The sequence below is a fragment of the Lacerta agilis genome, chromosome 1 (genome assembly GCF_009819535.1).
Source record: "Lacerta agilis isolate rLacAgi1 chromosome 1, rLacAgi1.pri, whole genome shotgun sequence".
Classification (NCBI taxonomy): Eukaryota; Metazoa; Chordata; class Lepidosauria; order Squamata; family Lacertidae; genus Lacerta; species Lacerta agilis.
This window is the reverse complement of record NC_046312.1, coordinates 3,132,333-3,154,499: the sequence shown is the minus strand read 5'-3', so window position 1 is coordinate 3,154,499 and position 22,167 is coordinate 3,132,333. Positions and strand designations below refer to the sequence as shown.

Sequence of the window (22,167 nt, the reverse complement as noted above, 5' to 3'; positions counted from 1 at the left end):
ACTTGCAGGGCAAGTCGGACAAGCCTGCGGGACGACGTCACCGCTTTCACTTTCTGCAAAGCGATCTACACTCCTTTTCCTTGCGGCCCCGACCCTCTTCAGGTTCTTGAAGGATCCGCCCCCTTTTGATTGGCACCCGCCTCTAGGTTTCCTCCCCTGCCTTTCCCCGCTTGGGCCGCTAGAGGGCGAGGCGAGGCCTAGCTTGAGGGGGAGGGGGGAAGAAGGAGAATGAGGAGGAGAGGGGGAAAAAATACCAGAGGCCGGCCGCTGCGCCTGCGCAGTTTGTCCGGGACGGAGGCGGCCGCGGCCCAGGCTTGGGAAAGCGGAGCGGCGGCGGCGGAGGCGGCGCCTGCTGCGGCTTGCGGCGGGGCCGGCGGCCTGGGGGAGACGCGGATGTGACCGCGGCTGGCTGGGCTGGGCCTCGCCGGCGGGTAGCCAGGGCCGGGGAGGGGGTGAGCGCGAGCGCCCCTCCCCCCGCTCCTCACGAGGGGGAGGGAAGGAAGGGGGCTATGCAGCCGCCTCAGCCGCCCCCCTACGAGTTCCTCAGCGAGGAGAACGGGCAGAAATGGCGGGGGCTCCTCGTGCCGGCCCTGCGCAAGGTCAGTCGGTCGCTCTCGCTCCGAGACTCCCTTTTCTCCGCCGGCGGGCGCCCCGTCATGCGCGCGCACCCCTCTCTCTCTCTCTCCCTCCGTCTGTCTCTTGTCGGTCTCTCTTGCGCGCGCACCTGGGCGGCGGGTGGTGGGGGCGGCGGCGGCGGCGGGAGCCCTCTGTTACCCCGGCGACAACGTCGTCTCCTAGGCAACGGGATCCCACCGCCCAATCCGCCGAGCGCTCCCCCTCCCCCCCCTAGCACTCGCCTGCCTCCCAGTTTACCTCACGGAAAGGTTCGTGGGGCGGGTGGGGTGGGGGCGCCAGCCTCCGGTCCAGTCCCTCTAGGGAACGCCCCTCTCGTCCTCTTCCTCCAATCAGGCGGCCCCTCTGCCCTCTCCTCAGCCCTTGCCTTCGTTTACCTCAGAGGCGCCTCGCGCGCACCTGCGGGCACACCCACGGAGACCTGCACCCACCCACCCCATAATAATCCTCTCTGATTACAGGTGGGTAGCCGTGTTGGTCTGCCATAGTCAAAACAAAATCGAAAATTCTTTCTAGTAGCACCTTAGAGACCAACTGAGTTTGTTCCTGGTATGAGCTTTCGTGTGCATGCACACTTCTTCAGATACCAATCCTCTCTGAGTTCCCCGCCCCCTCGCTGTCTCCACAACTAATTTTTTTTTGTGCTTATAAAAGTATACTACCGTGTCCAAAAACTATCGGGTGGTGTGTGTATGTGTGTGTGGTAGAACTAGAAAACAGTATAGCGTTGAGAACAATTCGATATGTATCTTCAGTGCTTTATAACCTGGGGGTCCTCAAGGGTACTGGCACCTTCCCCTCCTCCCCCCCAGAAGAGTGATGGCCAAACTTGGCCCTCCAGCAATTTTGGGACTACAATTCCCATCATCCCTGACCACTGGTCCTGTTAGCTAGGGGTGATGGGAGTTGTAGTCCCAAAACAGCTGGAGGGCTAAGTTTGGCCATCACTGCCCTAAGAAGAAAAGCACCTGTACCTGTTATCTACCAGAACGGAACGCTAGCCTCATGTCAAGGCACCATTGCCCAATTTCGCCTCTCCTTGGGAAGGCTGAAATAGACGTTCAAATAAAATAGACAAATTTTTGGTTGCCCCAGAAACCCTCCCTAAACACGAGTGTTTCCCTCACCTCCACCCAAAAAGAGCCTGTACCCGCCTGGCATTCTGAACTACAACTCCCATCAGCCCCAGCCAGTCCAGCTGTCTTGGGCTCTGATGGGGGTCTCCAGATGTTATGGGCAAGGCAGCTGCATCCCGCTTCTCCTTCAAGGTGAGCCCATCCGGACGCACCTTCCCCGTGTCCACAGCCCTGTTTTGCCCCTTAGGATCTCTCTCCACACACCTGCCACCCCCCCCCCCAACCACCCACGGTCCCAACACAGCAATCTCCTTGCACCCTCCATCACTCTGCAGTTTTCTTCCCAAGATGCACAATTTTGCCCAGGCTTCGGTGGAAGGGTGGGGAGAAGAATTGAGCACGTTTCTGTTTATGCCCCTGCTTCTCTCCTTGCTCCCCTGCAACGGGATATTTGTAACTGAAGTCGTTTGCTCTCTGCTGCTTTGATGTCATTGTTTCAGATTGTGTATATATTCCTACTCTGGGACATTTGGGTTGTGAACAGCTTATAATAAATAACATTTCCAAGGTTATGTATACCATAGGTGAGGCCGAAGCTTTTTTTAAAAAAATAAAGGGATCAGATTGTGGGGTTTCTCAAAGACAAGGTGTTGGCTCCCATCTTCAAATTGTGATGGTCCTTTACTGTGACACATGCTCACTCTCCTCTGCACAAACAGTAGCACCAGTGACCTGTAGCAAATACTCTCCACTCTCCTGCCTTTGTTCCTAAATATGCAAGTTTGCTTATTGCAAGCACTGTGCACATATTCTTCAATCAAAATACTCCATTCTTTGTAGAACATCCACCTATATGTTACAGCCCCCATTTTTGTATTTACGCAGTATCTTCCATGCCCAGTATGTCCAATGCACACAGGAAAAAAGCGCAATTGTCATTGTGTACACACACACACACAAAGATGATCATATCTGCACCATTTCCATCATGGCACAAATGTCTGTTACCCCTTTTCATATATGTGCAGGATTTGTGTTGCTTACTATGAGCCCAGCACCAGTCAGTCTCCAGGCACAGGAGACTGGCAAATCGCTCAGAATTATTTTGTCTGCTTGAGGCAAAGCTGTTGCATAGTTACAATTTTGTAACAGGCATTCCCCACCCACTTCTGGCAAAACTCTAGACTGAATTTGAACAAAAGACTTTTGGATAAATTTGTATCAAAACACTTTCGCAAAAGAGACTGCTGTGTAATTCTGGGTGCTTTTTTATATTCTTCCCCCCTCTTTCTGAAAAAGGGGGAAGAGGAACGGGGGAACCTCGAAAGCACTTTCCGCTGGTTAAAGAGCAAATGCTGAGTGTCAGATTGGAAGGGAAATGATGAGTGCTAGGAACTCCACCAGATGTTCAGAAACAACCTTTCATCTTTGTTTCTTTTGCAAAAGTATACTAACAGACGATCAAGCACTGTTATTTTTTCTTGAAGTGCAGGAGAATGTCATATGCAACTGTGTTTATTGTAAACTGATTTGTACCTCTAGTAGCCATATACTGCATGTTTTTCCTTTCCATTCTGAGGGTGAGCTACCCAGGCAGGTGTTCTTATAGCAGCTCCAGACATTAGTATGGCTGTAAAAAATTGTGTACTCTATCTGAGAAACAGAGTAGGAGGAATGAGAAGACTACTAATACATCCTTCAGTGATGGCTTGAACATAAATCAGCAGGTGTATAGAGACCATTATTTTAAAACAAATCAATGAAAGTAAGATACCACATTTGTTCTGTTGCATGATTACTTGGAAATAAGTCCCACTGGGTTCAGGACTGAAATGTGTTGAAATTTTACCCTTGTAGATTCATTCCTACCGGTATTGCATTTCCATTCCAATTTTCTTTTGAGTAAAGAGCAACTAAATCAAGGCTTCCTGGGAATCTCATGCAGGAATTCACCAGGCTGTGATCTGATTTATCTTTAACAGGGCAGCAGCAGCAGCAGCAAACATATGTCCTCAGCCTATTTTGGGGGCCCAGAAAGGGATTCAGCGGTGGTAGTTTAGTGTGAGTCAGCTGATGGAATGTCTTCTCAATAAATAAATAGAAAGCAATAGTTCCTTTTTCCACACAAGTAGCTGTAGTTTATCTAAACAAATAAACCTTTGATTTTATACATGGCAAACTGTTTTTAAGGCATTTTAAAATGACATCTTTTTGGGGGAAAGTCTGGTAGTAGATATTTCAGATCCATTCGAAAGTATGGGCTGACTGAGTACATACAGTATTGGTTGCCATTGTGTACAGATTTATTTCGGCTTAGAACCCATTGACCTCTATAAGATCCATACACATGCAAATTCACTATTCTTTCCAAGTTAAAGTAACTTTTAAATGTAGCTTTACCAATTTTTATGAATGAATTGAGCTTCCACAAGCACAGAGCATCAGGTATTTCAAAGCAAAGCTTCAGTCCTATGCCTTTTTGCCAGGGAGTAAGCCACACTGAACTTTTACTTCTGGGTAAACATGTATAGGGTCGCCCTGCAAAAGAACATACCGAGAGACAGCTCGGCTGACACTGGAGTTCTGGAGATGACTCCATTGCATAATATGCTTTACAGTGTATAGGTCTGCATTATTATTATTTTGTTTTTTTATATTGTTGTGTACCTCCCCGTGATCATTGGATGGCGGGCGGTCTAGAAAAAAAATTATAGTAGCTGAAAATGAACACTGAAGTGTTTTGGGTCTTCCTCAGCCAATACCAGAGCAGGTTTTCAATTCAGTTCCTCATCTTTGTTTCCTCTAAGCCTATACTAACTTTGTGTTTATATGTTTTAGACTTCTCAAACATTGCAATCTATTCACACCCAACAGAACCTTTCATCTGCCCTGAGACCTAAAATCTAATGGCAGTCCAAGCTTGATAGAAGACGCATGTCAAGGACGCAGATGGGTGGAGACGTTCATCAGGGGAAAGCTATATGCAAATAAGGGAGCATGGGAGAAGGACAATATATTTTTCCCAGCACAAAGTACACATCAGCAGAAAACTCAGGGGGGAAGGAAGAAATTAACAACTTAAGGAACAAGTTGCTGTAACACTGCTAAATGTTTATGTCAGGGAAGTAGCTGGAGTGGCAATTAACTACACCACACTGCCAAGGCTTGATTTCTTAAGTTCATCTGCACAGTTCTCCTCCTTGATAGTGTGTCTAATGGACAGAACAGGGCTGGCTGCTTTAAGAGTTTCTGAGCCTGTCAGAAATTTTATAAATAGTTATAAGTAACTATTAACTTCGTTCTCATGTAAGAGATTTCAAAATAAACAGTCTGTACTTAAGCAATTATGTTTAACTTCTTCTATTTTAATTGGACACTTTGATCCCTTTTGCCTCCTCATAGTCTCAGCAGAACCACTGAGTTAGTTTCTGTTTCCTAGATTAGAATAAGGGACATACTGTAATTGGATGGTTCTCTGTTAAAAGAACTTGCTGAATGACTGGCAATTCTTTAGCAGCACATCATTGTCATTTTCGCAGACCAAGGCTATGGACAGTTAGGGAGAGAGGTGGTTATAGACTTTTAGTTAATGAAGTAAAATGTAACTTTTATCACTGCATAGGAATTCATTTTCTCACATTTTGTTTTGGGATATGCTGAAGAAACTGGGGGCTTGAAATGATGAGCAGGGCCTTGTTGTCAGTATCTCTGTCGCTCTGTTTTCTGTCTGAATTAAAATAAAATCTTTGTGCAGGTACAGCAGCAAGTCCACCCCAACCTTTCAGCCAAGGAAGATTCCCTCTACTACATCGAGGAGTTAATCCTTCAGTTGCTAAACAAGCTATGCATTGCACAGCCACGGACTTTTCAAGATGTAGAGGTACGAATGCGAGGGGAAAGGCCCAGGTGTTTCCTTACAAAACAATGTTGGTAGGAGAAAGAGGAACTGAAAAGCCTTTACTGCAATCCAAGCTGAATCATGACAGGAGCAAGCGTGCTGGAGAGAATGTGGTCTGCTTCCCTGGACTAAGAAAATAGACACTGAAAATTATGCTTGCATTGTGCAGGTGCAGATCTGTGGAACAGACAAAGCCCTGGTTTAAGGAACTGGGCAGCATGTGCAGTTGTCTTCTGCGGCAGGAATGTATTAATCCACAGTGTCTTCTGAGCACAAAGCAGTGCAAGGGTTGGAGAGTTGCTTTGCTCTGACTGCAAGCCCTTGTGTTCAGTGAGCTGCATTTGGCAAAACATATACTGTACAGGAGAAACTGCTTTTCTGTTGTCATATGAAGAGTGCTTGAAGGAGCTAGGTATGTTTTGCCTGGAAAAGAGGAGACTGAGAGGAGATAGGATAGCTATCCTCAAATATCTTAAGGGCTGTCACATTGAGGAGGGAGGATGCTTGTTTTCTTCTGCTCTGGAGGGTAGGACTCGAACCAATGGCTTCAGATTACCTTCTGACAGTAAGAGCCGTCCAGCAGTGGAACAGACTCCCACGAGAGGTGGTGGACTCTCCTTCCTTGGAGGTTTTTAAGCAGAGGTTGGATGGCCATCTGTCATGGATGCTGTAGCTGAGATTCCTGCATTGCAGGGGGTTGGACTAGATGACCCTTGGGGGTCCCTTCCAAGATTCTATGATTCTGTGAACAAACCCGTAGAAGAACTGTGATAGAACACACATTTTCTCATACAGTCATGCCTCATGTTGCGTCCGCTTCAGGTTACGTCTTTTCAAGTTGCGTCCCGCAGCAACCCGGAAGTACCGGAACGGGTTACTCCTGGGTTTCGCTGCATGCGCAGAAGTGCTAAATCACGCTGCACACGCAGATGCGACGCTTCTGGATGCGAACGCTTCGAGTTGCGGACATGCCTCCGGGACGGATTACATCCGCAACTCGAGGTTCCACTGTATTGTACTTGGTTTACTCCACTGTGGTTTGTCTTTGTGCAGGGAAAACTTAATAATAGGTTTTTGAGAAGCAATTTGAGAGAAAGGTTTGGTTGCAGAAGGCTGTGGGGAGGAGAGGGATACGGCCTCAAAGAAATAATTCCCATGCTATTGTTGGCCTCTGAAAGAAACTGTGGGACGGGGTGTGTGCATGCGCCAGCTTTTCCTTTTAGAATCCAGCAGCTGTTTTAAAACCCATTTTTTACATTTGTGCAGGAGCGAGTTCAAAAGACGTTTCCTCACCCCATTGATAAGTGGGCGATTGCAGACGCACAGTCCGCTATTGAGAAGCGGAAACGAAGAAGCCCCCTCTTGCTGCCTGTGGACAAAATACATCCTTTATTAAAGGTATGTTGCACTGAGAGCTACCAGCTGGTTTAAAATCCCATTTTCAATCTCTATTAAATTCCAGAAACTTTTAAAAGCAAGTCATGCCCCAAATTTATATTAAAAAAACAACAACAACCCAACAGTTCCAAGCTATCTGTACTCCATCATACAAACCTACCTGGGTTTTGAGCTCTTCTGGGGACATCCTTCACTCAGCCCTGCCACCCTACAGGCCCACTTGGTGGGGACATGGGAGAGGGCCTTGTCGGTGGCTGCTCCCGGACTTTGGAACTCCCACTGTAAAGAATCTAGACTGCCTCTTGCCTGGTTGCCTTTCTGCCAGCAGGTGAAGACTTTCTTGTCCCAACAGGCTTTTGGGAACGGACTGCTTTTAATTAAAGGGCAGGTGTCGTGCGGCTTTTATTGTAATTATCTGTATGGTTTTAATATATTTTACATATGTGTATAGTTTTTATACATATATGCGGGGCTATCGTTTTTGTTCGTTATTATGGTATGCATTTTTGTGTTTTTGTATTGTAATCTTCGGGTGATAGGCTGTATAGAAATTTAATAAATAATTATAATAATTATATCACTGTTTAATTGTTTTTTAATTATTCTCTTTATGTTTGTAGCAGTTCTTATTTTTATTTGCAAGTTGCCTTGAGTAACTATTTATAAATAAATTAATAACAATAACAACAACAACAATAATAATAATGGGCTGCTGGGGTGTTTGCCAGGGTTGGGGGATTTTTTTACTGTTGTTGTTGCTGCTGGTTTTCTGTATCTTTATTTTGCATTTTTTGATTTATGTGGAAATTGTTCCGTTTGGTTGTGTATTTTTATGTTGTATTTATTGTTTATGACTGCTTTTGTTACATCGCAGTTATATATTCATTTCGTGTTGTAATCCGCCTTGAGCATGGTTTGAACTGTGCAAAGGTGGCATACAAAAATAATAGTAACAGGAACAACAACCAGTCAGTTAAATAAAAGGCAGTGAGGCAGTTTTTTTTTTTAATTCACAAGCTTCATGGTGTATTTTGTCATGACTCAGCATGCAATGAAGCAAGTAAGTGAGCAGAAACAGGGGGGATGATTCCGAAGAATCCCTTGCCAAGAGGGAGGAGGAGGCAGCAGAGGTTGGGGTTGCAGCTTCCTCTTCCTGTGCAGGCAGGGAGGTGGTTCTGTGGCAGCAGGGATTCTGTATGGCATGATTCATAATGGTTGCTGCCACCTTCAAATGCATTCTTGGAATCCATGTCTCTGTCATCTCCCTTTCTTTCCAAGGTTTCTGACTTTGTTTAAATCAGAGGAAAAATCAATGTGATTTTTGAACACTTCCCCTTTTTGCGTTGAATTTCAGGAGGTGCTTGGCTATAAAATAGATTACCATGTGTCCCTTTATATCGTGGCTGTCCTGGAGTATATTTCGGCGGACATCTTAAAACTCGCTGGCAACTATGTTTTCAACATACGACATTTTGAGATCTCGCAGCAGGACATTAAAGTATCGATGTGCGCTGATAAGGTGAGGTGCCGTGGAAATCCTGGGCTTAGATGGCAAGCGCTTCATACACATCCAGATTCATTATGGGACTGTGATTTTTGTTTTTTGTTACTGCTTAAGAACTAATCCACCTTGACATGATTAAAAAAAGAACAACAACCTAATTGTTTCTGCGTAAGCAACAAACTTTATAGGGCACATTTCTTCATTACCAGAATCTACCCAGAGAGTGTGGACCCTTTTGCCATAAAATAGTAACATTATTCTGTAAGACTGGCTTGGATTCAGTCACTTGCAATCAGACATTGAGTTCATATTTGATTATAGTAAAGTCGAGCATGAATAAAATGTGTGTTTTCTTCTTAGGTTTTAATGGATATGTTTGATCAGGATGACATTGGCTTGGTTTCTCTCTGTGAAGAAGAGCCCTCTTCCTCGGGTGTGCTCAATTACTATGACCTGGTCAGGACTGAAATTGCAGACGAAAGACAGTATCTCCGGGAGCTGAATTTAATAATAAAAGTGTTTAGAGAAGCCTTCCTGTCTAACAGAAAGCTGTTCACACCTAATGTAAGTCAGTCTTTTACTGTGCCGACCCTTTTGTGTTTAAACGGTTGTGTGCTTTGAAACACAAACAAGGTGGAAGTAGGAAGAGGCAGAGACCAGGTTGGCTATCACAAGGAACACCTGACTTGGAAGCTTTTTAGGGGACTGGACTGTTGGCTGTGGACTGTTACTGTTGAGAAGTTTCCTGGTTGGTGTGGTTTCCTTTGGCCATAACTTGATGATGGCCTAGAGGGCAAATCCCCACATGATAGTCCTTAGTTCTGAAAGGAAGTTACTGAGGTAGGTTGCAGCAGCATTTTAAGAGTGCATCCCTCCCTTTATCACAGATTTATTGTGGAAATTTCAGTATGAAAGTCCTAGAGAATTACTTCTCTGGCCCAAACAGAGAGGGCAAAGACAGAGGCAGTCCTGTGGCTGCTGGTTTTTTAAAGGAATTACTTCTTTCTCCAGGGAACCAAGGCAGTTCACATCATTCAGATACAACAATGAAAACTAGTGATGAAAAATTAATGCTTGGAAACCACAATTGAAACCTAGCCTAGTATAGTGTAACAGATGCAGTAATGATGAAACCCCAAATGCCTTTCTGAAAAGAGGTTGCATATTGCCTTGTGAATATGTTTATTTTGGTGGCACAGCACATGAAGAATCTTCATGCAGGCCTTATTAATATGTATGCAATCTGTGCAAGGGGACCATAGTTCTTTTCTACAACTCTGATGGTACATGAAGGAGCGGCCAAATCTCCTATCATAAGAATATTCTCTGGGATGGGAAGGGAGCAGACTGTTAAAATGCTGCGAGTTGCAATGTAGTCTTGAACTCTATAATGACCTGCAGCGTTTTCTTCTGATCCTTCATATCAATTTAATTGGCATATATTTTCAGTCACAAACAACTAAACTTTTAAATAAGGATGGAGAAAGATGCGTGCATATTCAGGGAGATTTTTTTCCCCTTAGGATATTGATATGATATTTAGCAACATCACAGATATCCACGAATTGACAGTAAAGCTCCTGGGGTTAATTGAGGACACTGTGGAAATGACTGATGAGAGCAGTCCCCACCCCCTGGCTGGAAGTTGTTTTGAGGACCTTGCAGAGGTGAGTTGGCCAAGCCGCTCAGTTTGTTGGGTTGCTGAGCATGAGTGTTGTAGCTCAGATTCCTTCCTGGATTAGAATGTGTTTCTCCTGCGGCGGAGTTCCCCCCGCCCCAACTTCACCCTCCAACTCCCGGAGAGCAAAATGAGAGTGGAACTTAGCACCCTCATCCCCGCTTACATGTGGCTTTTACTCACAAGTAACATGTCTGATGAATATGGCTGCTATATTTCGAAAGGAAGCCTCTGTGGTGGCCTTAGGCTGCATTAGACTCTCTTTGCTGTCAGATCTTTCTGTAAAAATACACTTGTACAAAACAAACTGATTAAATTCTTAGCCCTGAAGGGGCTAATGTGCTGTTTTCCAGGTGTTTTTGTCTACAGCACCCATCATTCCTGACAGTTGGCCAGGTATATTAGAGTACATGTCCAGTATCAGAAGGAGCAGCAATGCTTTGAAGTTACTTATGCCTTAATGTATTGAAGTTCTTTGTGTCTTTTGCATGTAGTGGCCAAAATCTTACATTATCCAGGTGTGTTTCCCAAATATCCCTACTAGCTAAATAAAGTTGTCCACTCTGTTAATGTATTCCAGTTATTTATTAGTTACTTTTCAGAGCCCAGCCCTCTCAAAGTAGTGTATTTTTCACTCCATAAGACGCACTTTTTTCCTCCTAAAAAGTAAGGGGAAATGTCTGTGCATCTTATGGAGCGAATGCGTGGTCCCTGCAGCAGAATTGCCCAGGGGCCAAAAGCAGATAGCGTTTTTTGGTGTTTTTTACAAAGAGAGAAGGAGGTGTTGAAAGGAAGCCACTGAACAGCTGATCAGCAAGCGATTAGGAGAGAGATAAGGCTCCCTTTCCGCCCCGCCCCGTTGCCCAAGCCTCCATTGTTGAATGTTCTGCAGATGGAAGTTGTTTGTTTCCCCAGCGACATGTGACTGCTTGATTAGATTATCTGTCTGGAAACTGTAGAAACGGCTCCCTTTCCTTTCCTAAAGAAGCTGCAGAACTGTGAGTTGAACCCCATAAAAACGGGGCTTTTCCTCTTTGCAAAAGAAGCTGCACAACTGTGAGCTGATCCTCAAAAAAAGCGGGGCGTTCCCCCTTTCCTCCTCTAAAAACTGGGCACGTCTTATGTTCAGGTGCGTCTTATGGAGCGAAAAATACCTGCTGGGATGCAGTTTAAGAGATCTCCCCATCTTTCTTCAGTAGATTTGAAATATCCAACTCCAGTCAGTCTTCAAGAGACACTATTCAGATGAGGTGGTTGGGCTGCCATTACCCACATAAAGGCAGAATCAATATAACCACCACCATCCTTGTATAATTCTCAGTCCATCCAGCCCCATAATGAGCTTTTCCCTGTGTCCATAATGTACTTGGAATGCATACTCTCTTTTCCTAGGAACAAGCCTTTGACCCGTATGAGACCTTGTCCCAGGACATCCTTTCACCGCAATATCATGAACATTTTAATCACTTGATGGCTAAACCTGCTGTGGCTCTTCACTTCCAGGTAGGAATGGATTTATGTAGCTCTTTAGGGGATTTGTACCCCACCTTTCAATCAAATGGTTCTCAGGATAAACAGATAGTAATAATAATAAACTCACACTTACACTCAAAACACAGCAACCTTTAGGTCTTTGTTTGATGAATAGTAGGGTTGCCATACATCCAGAATTTCCTGGACATACCTAGAATACTTTAGTGGGAAGCCTTGTCCAGGCAGAAATCTGCAAAAATGTCTTGGGAAATCCGGACGTATGGCAAGCCATGCCGGCAATGCCATTTTTGCTGATTTTCCTTTAAAGATAGCTTAACAACTTTGGCTCAACAACATTTTGTGTCCGGGTGTTCGCTTTTGGAAATATGGCAACTCAATGAATGTGGTCAGGGCATGTTCCCCTCTGGTTGTGCTTCTTAAAGCAACTGGCAGGTGGAAAGAAGTATTCTTTTGGGAGGGAGTAGATAACTAAGCTCTTTGCAGCTGCTCCTTCTTGGGCTTGTGGAAGGGGCCAGGCTGTTTCCCCCCTTATCTGGGAGGCAAGGGGTGCAGTCTCTCAGTGGCCCTTTGTTCACTGGATGGTGGCAAAGGTCAGAGTGTGCTTCCTTCAGCTCTGCTGTCCCCAAGAATTTACGTGCATCTTGCATTGTGTTGATGTTTACAACATTTGGGGTAGGCAACGTGATGCCCTCCAGATACCGTGAACTACAATTCCCACCATCGTTTCCATTGGCCATGGTGGCTTGAGCTGATGGGATTTGTAGTTCACAACATCTGGAGGACACCCTGTTGACTACCCCAAGCTAAGTATCGATAAAAGTGTTGAAGAGTATAGGCCCAGATGGAGCCCTGTGGCATCTCACAAAAAACACTCTGCAGTTTGCTGAGAAACTATTGGATGTGCACTCTTTGAGGGTGGTTTCTGATCTAGCTGTGAATCCTCCTGATAGTGGATCTTCTAGCTCCCATTTTCTAAGAAATGTTTTTATTAAACTATTTTAATGAGAATGAATAAAGAAAACAGAACAAAATACAATATAGGGCAGTCATACAAGTGCATGACAAGATTAATACACATTTCATTGGTGTAATTATATCATAATCTATATCATAAAATAAATTTAAAAGAGAGTTGCAGTGGGTGGGATTCCGCTAATGAGGCCTGTGAGCAGAAGCACTGCACAAGGACTTCTGCTTGCACAACAGGGCTTCCCTCCCACCCGCACCTGAAATTAGCTCTGAACAGATCAGGTGAACCCCTGGAACATGGTGCAGGGGGAAGAGGTGGAGGGATTGTTTCATCTGACAAGCTGAAATGCTTGCCCTGACAGGGTGATCGCATTAGTGTGACGTTGAATTCCTCCCAAAATATATAGGAATGTATAAAATAGTTTACCGCAGGGTTCCATGTGTTGTGCTGTAGGCTCCATTAAGCAAGTAACCTGACCAAAAAGAGATAGGATTAACCTGGCAGGATTTATTCAAATTCATGCTTGCTCCTATTGATCACTGCATTGCTATCAAAATGCTTACAAGTCAACTTGTTTATACAGGTGAAACTCGAAAAATTAGAATATCGTGGAAAAGTCCATTTATGTAAGCAATTGTTTTCATTAGCTACTGGAGTTTAATATATGAGATAGACTCATGACATGCAAAGCGAGATATGTCAAGCCTTTGTTTTTATTACAGGTGGGTAGCCGTGTTGGTCTGCCATAGTCAAAACAAAATCGAAAATTCTTTCTAGTAGCACCTTAGAGACCAACTGAGTTTGTTCCTGGTATGAGCTTTCGTGTGCATGCACACTTCTTCAGATACCTGAAGAAGTGTGCATGCACACGAAAGCTCATACCAGGAACAAACTCAGTTGGTCTCTAAGGTGCTACTAGAAAGAATTTTCGATTTTGCTTTGTTTTTATAATTGTGATGATTATGGCATCCAGCTGATGAAAACCCCAAAGTTGAAATTGTGAATTTGGGGTTCTCATCAGCTGTACACCATAATCATCACAATAATAACAAATAAAGCCTTGACATACCTCGCTTTGCATGTCATAAGTTTATCTCATATATTAGTTTCACCTTTTAAGTTGAATTACTGAAAGAAAGAAACCTTTCCACGATATTCAAATTTTTTGAGTTTCACCTGTAATCTGTTCTCGTATCTTCCCTTTTAATGAAACCAGACTGACCAGTCTGTCATTTTCCTAGTTCTTCCTTCCCCTTTTTGAATATTGGGACAACATTCCCTGCCTGTCTCTAGTCCACTCCTCACCCTTTCTCAAAGTTGATAGAACTTCATCTGGCCCCGAAGGCTTGATTGCACAGTACTTATCAGTCTTGAGCAGGGATCCCAATCCCTCATCAGTCACACTACATGGGTAAGGTTGAACCCAGTTCCTCTTTTGGAAGAAGGTGGAAGCCAAACAAGAGTTGAGCAGTTCTGCTTTCTCTTTGCCACCTGTTAATATTCTACCATCCTTACTGAGCAGCAGGCCTTCCTTATTCCTTATTGTTTCGAATACAGTATAGCTGCAAAGTCCCTTTTGTTGCTCTTTTGTTACCCGTTACCAGTCTCAACGCATTTGAGCTCAAGCTTTCCTGACACTCTCCTTGCCGGCTTTGGTCATTTGTCTCTATTCTTCCTTGGGAATCTGCTCTTCCTTCCATTTCTTAGAAGTGCCCTATTGTTTGACTTTTCAGCTCCTCTCTCATTTTTTAAAAAATGTGCCCCATTTCTCTCATTTAAATTGCTTGTGATTGTGCTTTTAGTAACTTTTCCTTTGGGAACTTCCACTTAGGGCTCCTTAGTAGATCTAGCCATGGAGTCCTTAGGATTTCCCTGAGCTTATTCAAATCGGCTTTTCTAAAATTCAAGGTACACATTTGAACCTGTTCACACTGATTCTACATAAGATCAGGCATTCCAGCATTGCATGGTCACATCCCTACTACTTTAATGTCATTGGCCAACTCTTCGCCACTATTGGTTGAAAGTGAGTCAAGGACAACCAATCCCTTCATTCCTTCCTCTGCCTTTTGAAAGAAGATGCCTGGAATTTTCCAGAGATACCATGCTTGATGGAGTTTGTCTCCCAGCATATATCAGGGTACCTGAAGGCCACATGAATACTAATTCTTGCTTCTCTGAAACATCTGTCATTTCTAAAAGGAAGCCACAGCTTCCCCTTGTTTTGGTGCTCTGTAGTAATCTCCAACCACAATATGTTTTTCTTGGTTAATTTTTACCCAGGTGGCTTCCATGAGACTACCTTGTTCGCTCTCTAGAATGTCTGTGCAGATGTACATATTTTTGACGTATAGCACTAGTTCCCCTCCCTTGCTGTTGCATCCATTATTTTTGAACAATTTGTCCTTCCACTGCTACATTCCAATCATAAGAGTCATTCCTCCCAAGTCCTAGATATACCTATCCTGTTATATTTACCTTCCTGTCCTGGGAGTTCAAGCTCGTCTTGTTTATTTTTCCATTCTTTGTGCCTTCGTGTAGAGGCAATAGACGTCTTGGATATTCCAAGGAGCAATGCTTCATTGTCTCTCCTGTTATTTATAGTGTAGGGTTTGCTAGGCACTCCACCCCATATCTCCCCCAGCTTCTGTAGTACCCGGATCCCTGTGTTAAGTGCTTCCCTTTTGTACTCACCTCCAAGCTATTATTTCCACAAAATTTAGTTTAAAACCCTCTTTATCAAGTTCCCCATGCTTCTTCCAGGCACATTTCCCCCAGGTCTTGTGTGGTGAAGCCCCATCTCTCGCCAGTAAGTCGTTCATTAAGAAAGTTTTAACTGTTGTCCCACAAACCAGACTTTCTCTGTAGCTGGTCACTCTCCTGAAGCATTCTTCTCTCTGTTTGTGGTCCTCTACCTTTTGCAGATAGAATTAACAAGAAAACCACCTGAGCCCCAAGATCCAGAGCTTTGTAGTCATATGTGATGTGTTCATAGCTATGCCTGGCATTGTCATTCATTCCCATGTGGATGAGGAAGAAGGGATAATGACCGGTGAGCTTGATAAGTCTTGGCAAACTTGCCCATCACATCCTGGATCCGGGGAAATGGCCTTCATCACACCTGGACAGGTTCAGTTGGCACAGTGCCACCTCTGTACCGCTACCCTTCTCTTTCTGCATGTGTTGGTGGAGTCTTATATGTCTTTGAAGGGTTAAGAGCAGGGGTCAGCAAACTTTTTCAGCAGGGGGTCAGTTCACTGTCCCTCAGACCTTGTGGGGGGCTGGACTATATTTTTTGTGGGGGGCGGGGGTAGGAACAAATTCCTATGCCCCACAAATAACCCAGAGATGCATTTTAAATAAAAGGACACATTCTATGCATTTAAAAACACGCTGATTCCTGGACTGTCTGTGGGCCGGATTTAGAAGGCAATTGGGCTGGATCTGGCCCCCAGGCCTTAGTTTACCTACCCATGGTTAAGAGTCTTCCTTCCCACCTTACACAACCTGTTGCAGCGGTCCTTTGTCTGGATAGTCAGAACCACTCTCGTCTGAAAAGTGCTGAAAATGAGGCATTAATTACAGTGGTTCAGAATGCCTTCTGATAGACCACTATGAGAACAGAGTTGTTTATTATTATTATTATTATTATTATTATTATTATTATTATTATTATTATTAGAGAGCCAGTGTGGCGTAGTGGTTAAGAGCAGTGGACTCGTAATCTGGGGAACCGGGTTCGCGTCTCCCCTCCTCCACATGCAGGTGCTGTTGTGGGGGAGGAAGGGAAAAGGAGAATGTTAGCCGCTTTGAGACTCTTTTGGGTAGTGATAAAGTGGGATATCAAATCCAAACACTTCTTCTTGTCTTCTATTATTAATACCCCGCCCATCTGGCTGGGTTTTCCCAGCCACTCTTCAGCAGAGGCTGCTGGGGGGATTTGCAAAGGAGCTGCTACTTCAACCGTTTTCATACTACTATGAATCTTCATTAAAAATCTGTTTTGTAACATCATTTTTAAAAACAGTAAAAGCAGAGGAGCATAGGAAGCTGCCTTTTACTGAGACTCTTGATCCATTTAGCTCAGTATCGTCCACAATGACAGGCAGTTGCTGCCCAGGATTACAGGCAGGAGTCTTTTAAAGCCCTACCTGGAGATGCTGGGAATTGAAACTGGGACCTTCTGCATGGAATGAAGGTTCCCTGCCTCTGAGTTACAGCCCTTCCTCAATGTCTCTAAAAGTGTGGGTGGGAATGAGCATTTTCAGCCAATTTATAAAAATGGGAGTGTGGAAGACAGAAGAGTACAGGAAGCTGCCAAAATCATAGTCTGAACTAACCCTGTTCTGCAATGTAACTGTCTGCTCTGACTATTGAAAGTTGTTGAGGGTTTTGGATGGAGATCTTACCTCTCAGCTGCTACCTGATGATGGAGATTGAACCTGGGAGCTTCTGCGTGCAAATCGTATGCTCTGCCCTGAGCTATGGTCTTTCCCCTTCTGACTGGGATAGCTCAGTCAGTAGAGCATGAAGCTCTTATTCTCAGGGCTGTGGGCTCGAGCCCCACAGTGGGCAAAATATTTATGCATTGCAGGGGGTTAGGTTAATGACCCTCGGGGTCCCTTCCAACTCCATGATTCTAGGATTCCCTTAAAGAAGATTAGACATACATTGTGTTCTGACCTTTCAAAAACCCTCCTGGATTGCTGTGCCCCACCATACCAAATTCATCAAGGCTTTTAGGTTAGAATCATAGAATTATAGCGTTGGAAGAGACCTCTTTCAGCCGTGGGCCTGTCCACCGTCCCTCAGACCATGTGGTGGGCCAGACTATACTTTGGGAATAAAACATGAACGAATTCCTATGCCCCCAAAATAACCCAGAGATGCATTTTAAATAAAAAGACACTTTCTACTCGTGTAAAAACACGCTGATTCCCGTTCTGTCCGCGGTCCGGATTCAGAAGGCGATTGGGCCGCATCCTGCCCCCGGGCCTTAGGCTGCCTACCCCTGATCTGGTCCAACCCCTTGCAATGCAGGAATCTCAGCTAAAGCATCTATTTAAAAACCTCCAAGGAAGGAGAGTTCGAAACCTCCCAAGGGAGTCGGTTCCACTGTTTCCTCCTGTCTTTCGCGTGACAAACCACTTAAATATGGCTTGCTTTTTATTCTTCAGTCAATCGCTGATGGCTTTAAAGAAGCAGTACAGTATGTCCTTCCTCGGCTCATGTTGGTTCCTGTTTATCACTGTTTGCACTACTTTGAACTGTTACAGGTAAGCACATGCTCTTAGAAGGAAAGCAGAAGTGCAGTTGGGATTTATTTATGTTTATCAAGGCCAGGTCTGTTGGTGAAGTATAGAGCGTTCTTGGCACTGCTTCTGTTTTTATGCAAAGAATGCTGGACCAGGAGGACCTCGGTCTGATCCAGCAACATATTTCCAGGGTTAGGCAAGAGTACATGTTCAAGGGTAAACATAATGTAGGTTAGTTATGCCAGCTGCTCAGAAATCTTTATCATATATAAGAAGAGCTTGCTGGATCAACCAAAAGGTCCACATAGTTCTTTTCTTGCTGTGACTGACCAAACGCCCCAAAACAAGGACCCAAGTGCAACAGCACAATCCCGACTTGTGATTCCCAGCACCTCCTGGCCTGTGTTTCATTTTAAAACACATCAGTGCGCCACAACGTTTTAGCTAAATGCATTTTGGAAGACCAATTGCCGTTCCAGTCATCCCAACCCTGGACTAGACTGTTGTGTACTTCACAATAGCTGGGATAGTTCATTGGTAGAGCCTGAGGCTCTTAATCTTAGGGTCATGGGTTCAAGTCCCATGTTGGGCAAAAGATTCCCGCATTGCAGGGGGTTGGACTAGATGATTCTCAGGGTCCCTTCCAGTTCTACAATTCTATGATTATGTTGGCTTCCGATCTTGAAGAAAGTAGGGCCAGAGGCAGAAGAAAGTCCCTTTCAAAGCCAAAATGTCAGTGTTATGCCCTACAGGAGTATAAAGTAAGGATTGCCGTCAGTCAGGTATAAAAGAATGAATAGCTCCTAGGCACCGTCTTTGTAATTAAAGTCCTGAGCCCACTCTTCCTCGAAAGCTTTCATTTTCACCGGTGAAGCGAGCTTTCAAAAGCTTCCCAGAGATAATTTCAATGAATAGTTTTGCAGTGTCTGCAGGAGGAAGTGAATAATTGAAAGGAATGCTCCACTTTCAGTGACTTGACTTCAAGGAATGTTCCCTATCATGACTGCTTAGAGTTTTGTCATAGAATTTGGAGCGGCCCACTGCATCCTGTCAGAAAACGTGCCTATATGACCGTCACACAGATGTTTTAGACATGCTGCTTGATCCTGTGCACATTTGCTCATGGGAAAGCCCTGAGGAAGCTAATAGAATCTACTTCCATGCATGCTGCTACACAAATCCTCCCCCCCCCCGCCCTCAGCAATTGCTCAGGTCTGATGGAAATAAATGTCTTTCTTTTCAGCAATTGCAATACTGTAGTAAAGATGTAGAGGACTGCGAATGCTTGAAACAAGCCATCACAGCTCTCCTGAACCTCCAATGTAGCATGGAACGCATCTATAACAAGCACTCACCTAGACGCCGGCCTGGGTAAGAAAGTAGCCTAACGGTGGAATTGGCCATAGCCTGAGACCTTTGGGAACAGCAATTCGTAGGTTGAAGTTTGGAGGGGGAGGGGGAATAGCGCTGCAGGAGTTGGGGCTGTGGGTGACGCATCCTAGTAGTTTCTCTTCTTTTTAGGACCTGTTCACAAGATGGGAGCCATCCACCTGCCCAAGTTCACAGCGGGTTTCAACTTGCATGGCAGGACTTCCCTTTTCGCTCCTTCTCTCTTCAAAATTGGGGGGGGGGGCATTAAAGGAGAGGAAGGTGAAGCGCCCCCCCCCCCTGCAAGCAGAAATCTGTTTGGCAGTAGATGTCACATTTTGTGCTTAAAAAGCAAGCATGTTTTCTAAACACCTACATTCATTGTGTACACACAAATTGGAACCTGGGCTGTCTGTGGTTCCCATTCAAGCATGAATTAGGTAGCAGGCAAGGATATACAGCTAATGTGTGTGATCCCCATGCTAGTTTGGGGTGTATGTGGTGCTTTGGCCTGGCTTTCATGTGTTTTTGAAGCTCATTTTTATGGTAGTGATTGTGGCCAGAGGAGTATTTAAATGAAATCAAGCAGCTTAGCCTGATCCTTGATAATGTTTTTCCTCCTAGCTAACAACAACAACAACAACAATTTATTTATACCCCACCCATCTGGCTGGGTTTCCCCAGCCACTCTGGGTGGCTTCCAACCAAATATTAAAAACAATACAGCATCAAACATTAAAAACTTCCCTAAACAGGGCTGCCTTCAGTTGTCTTTTAAAGTAAAATAGTTGCTTATTGCCTTGATATCTGCTGGGAGGGTGTTCCACAGGGCAGGCGCCACCACCGAGAAGGCCCTCTGCCTGGTTCCCTGTAACCTCACTTCTCGCAGCAAGGGAACCGCCAGAAGGCCCTCGGTGCTGGACCTCAGTGTCCGGGCTGGACGATGGGGGTGGAGACGCTCCTTCAGGTATACAGGACTGAAGCCGTTTAGGGCTTTAAAACTCAGCACCAACGCTTTGAATTGTGATCGGAAACGTACTGGGAGCCAATGTAGATCTCTCAGAACCGGTGTTATATGGTCTCGGCGGCCACTCCCAGTCACCAGTCTAGCTGCCGCATTCTGGATTAATTGCAGTTTCTGAGTCACCTTCAAAGGTAGCCCCACGTAGAGCGCATTGCAGTAGTCCAAGAGGGAGATACTGTAACTAGAGCATGCACCACTCTGGTGAGACAGTCTGCGGGCAGGTAGGGTCTCAGCCTGCGTATCAGATGGAGTTGGTAGACAACTGTCAATATTGGGGAAAACTCTTAAACTCATATATTGTGTTGAAATAAATAAATAAAAATTAAAAATTGTCCAGTAGCACCTTATACCCAGAACAAACTTAGTTGGTATCTAAGGTGCTACTGGACAATTTTTTATTTATTTCGACTGTGTCAGACCAACACGGCTACCTACCTGAATCATATATTGTGTGTTTTAGGGAGCCAGTGTTTTGGTTCTATAATCGCCAAGTAAGAAGCAAGCACCTTGCCATTAAAAAAATGAATGAGATCCAGAAGAACATTGATGGCTGGGAAGGCAAAGATATCGGCCAGTGCTGTAATGAATTCATAATGGAAGGGACGTTGGCACGAGTTGGAGCCAAACACGAGCGGCACGTCTTTCTTTTTGATGGTTTAATGATCAGCTGCAAAGCCAACCACGGTCAGTCGCGGCTCCCAGGCTACAGCAACGCAGAGTACCGGCTCAAGGAAAAAATTGTCATGAGGAAAGTCCACATAGTTGATAAGGATGACACATGTGAATACAAGAATGCCTTTGAACTGGTCCCTAAAGATGAGAACAGCTTTATGTTTGCGGCCAAGTCTAGTGAGGAGAAGAACAACTGGATGGCAGCTCTCATCTCCCTGCAATACCGCAGCACCCTCGACCGAATGTTGGATGCAGTGCTGTTGAAAGAAGAGAATGAGCAGCCCCTGCGGCTCCCCAGTCCGAGTGTCTACCGCTTTGCAGTGGAGGACTCCGAGGAGAATATTGTTTTTGAAGACAACCTCCAGAGCAGGAACGGAATTCCCATGATCAAAGGTGGAACCGTAGTGAAGCTCATTGAAAGACTGACCTATCACATGTATGCAGGTATCTGGCTTTCCTACTAGGAGGGTTGATCTCTCTCTTCATTGCATTATTGGCACAGGGGAAAGGAGCAATTGTTAACTGAAACCAGGTTAGAGATCTTTCATGTGATATTGTATTTAAACTTATTCCTGTTTGCTTTTCTAGATCCTAATTTTGTGCGTACTTTTCTTACCACGTACCGCTCATTTTGTAAGCCCCAGGAACTCCTAGCTTTGTTGACAGAACGGTAAGTTTAAAAAAACCTCCCCAATCACTTGGCAATTGATTTAGCTGTTACATTTGCAATAAGAAGTGTAAGCAGATTTCTTGTGTTGGCACAATCATCTTGGAGCTGTCTATTCTAAGGGCTTTTCCTAACTCTCTTCTGTTCTCCAGAGTCCATTAAGTGTTTAATTAAATAATGCTTTTAGGCGTGTGTGGTCTCTGGCAACCTGAAGCTGAAACAGTCTGGCCTAAACCAAAAGAAGAATGTGTACTGAAAAAAATAATGTTGCTGAAGGTTGATTTTCTGTGCAAAAGATATCCCTAATAAATCTAAAATGAAGAGAGGGTGGTGTCAGATTTGGCCTATTGCCAACACGGTTCTGGGTCTTAGCTTTTCAGTTGGCTTTATAAACCTCCCAGCTGGGAAGAAAAGCTTGAAAACAAAATATTGCAGGAATATGATCAAGTCATTTTTTAAATGTTTTATGAATGTATGATTTTGTGAGAGGCCTGTTAAGAAGCATTGCATTGGCAGCACTAAGCCTCGTC

The 22,167-nt window shown here is 44.6% G+C and overlaps 1 protein-coding gene across 3 annotated transcripts in view; it reads left to right on the top strand.

Moving 5' to 3' along the window:
* The first annotated feature begins 253 nt into the window (after nucleotides 1–253).
* The window catches only part of SOS2 (SOS Ras/Rho guanine nucleotide exchange factor 2), a 37,871-nt gene continuing 15,957 nt past the window's right edge, over nucleotides 254–22,167 (top strand). Inside the window, exons 1-11 of one of the 3 annotated variants that reach the window (XM_033160061.1) lie at nucleotides 458–599; nucleotides 5,464–5,589; nucleotides 6,874–7,005; nucleotides 8,360–8,524; nucleotides 8,870–9,073; nucleotides 10,033–10,176; nucleotides 11,580–11,690; nucleotides 17,829–17,927; nucleotides 19,150–19,277; nucleotides 20,759–21,414; nucleotides 21,559–21,640. In XM_033160061.1, the coding sequence (XP_033015952.1) occupies nucleotides 510–599; nucleotides 5,464–5,589; nucleotides 6,874–7,005; nucleotides 8,360–8,524; nucleotides 8,870–9,073; nucleotides 10,033–10,176; nucleotides 11,580–11,690; nucleotides 17,829–17,927; nucleotides 19,150–19,277; nucleotides 20,759–21,414; nucleotides 21,559–21,640 (1,937 nt within the window). In that variant the 5' untranslated portion in view covers nucleotides 458–509. Of the gene's footprint in view, nucleotides 600–5,463; nucleotides 5,590–6,873; nucleotides 7,006–8,359; nucleotides 8,525–8,869; nucleotides 9,074–10,032; nucleotides 10,177–11,579; nucleotides 11,691–17,828; nucleotides 17,928–19,149; nucleotides 19,278–20,758; nucleotides 21,415–21,558; nucleotides 21,641–22,167 lie in introns of all 3 variants that reach the window. The other 2 variants (XM_033160243.1, XM_033160156.1) reach the window with 2 other exon arrangements.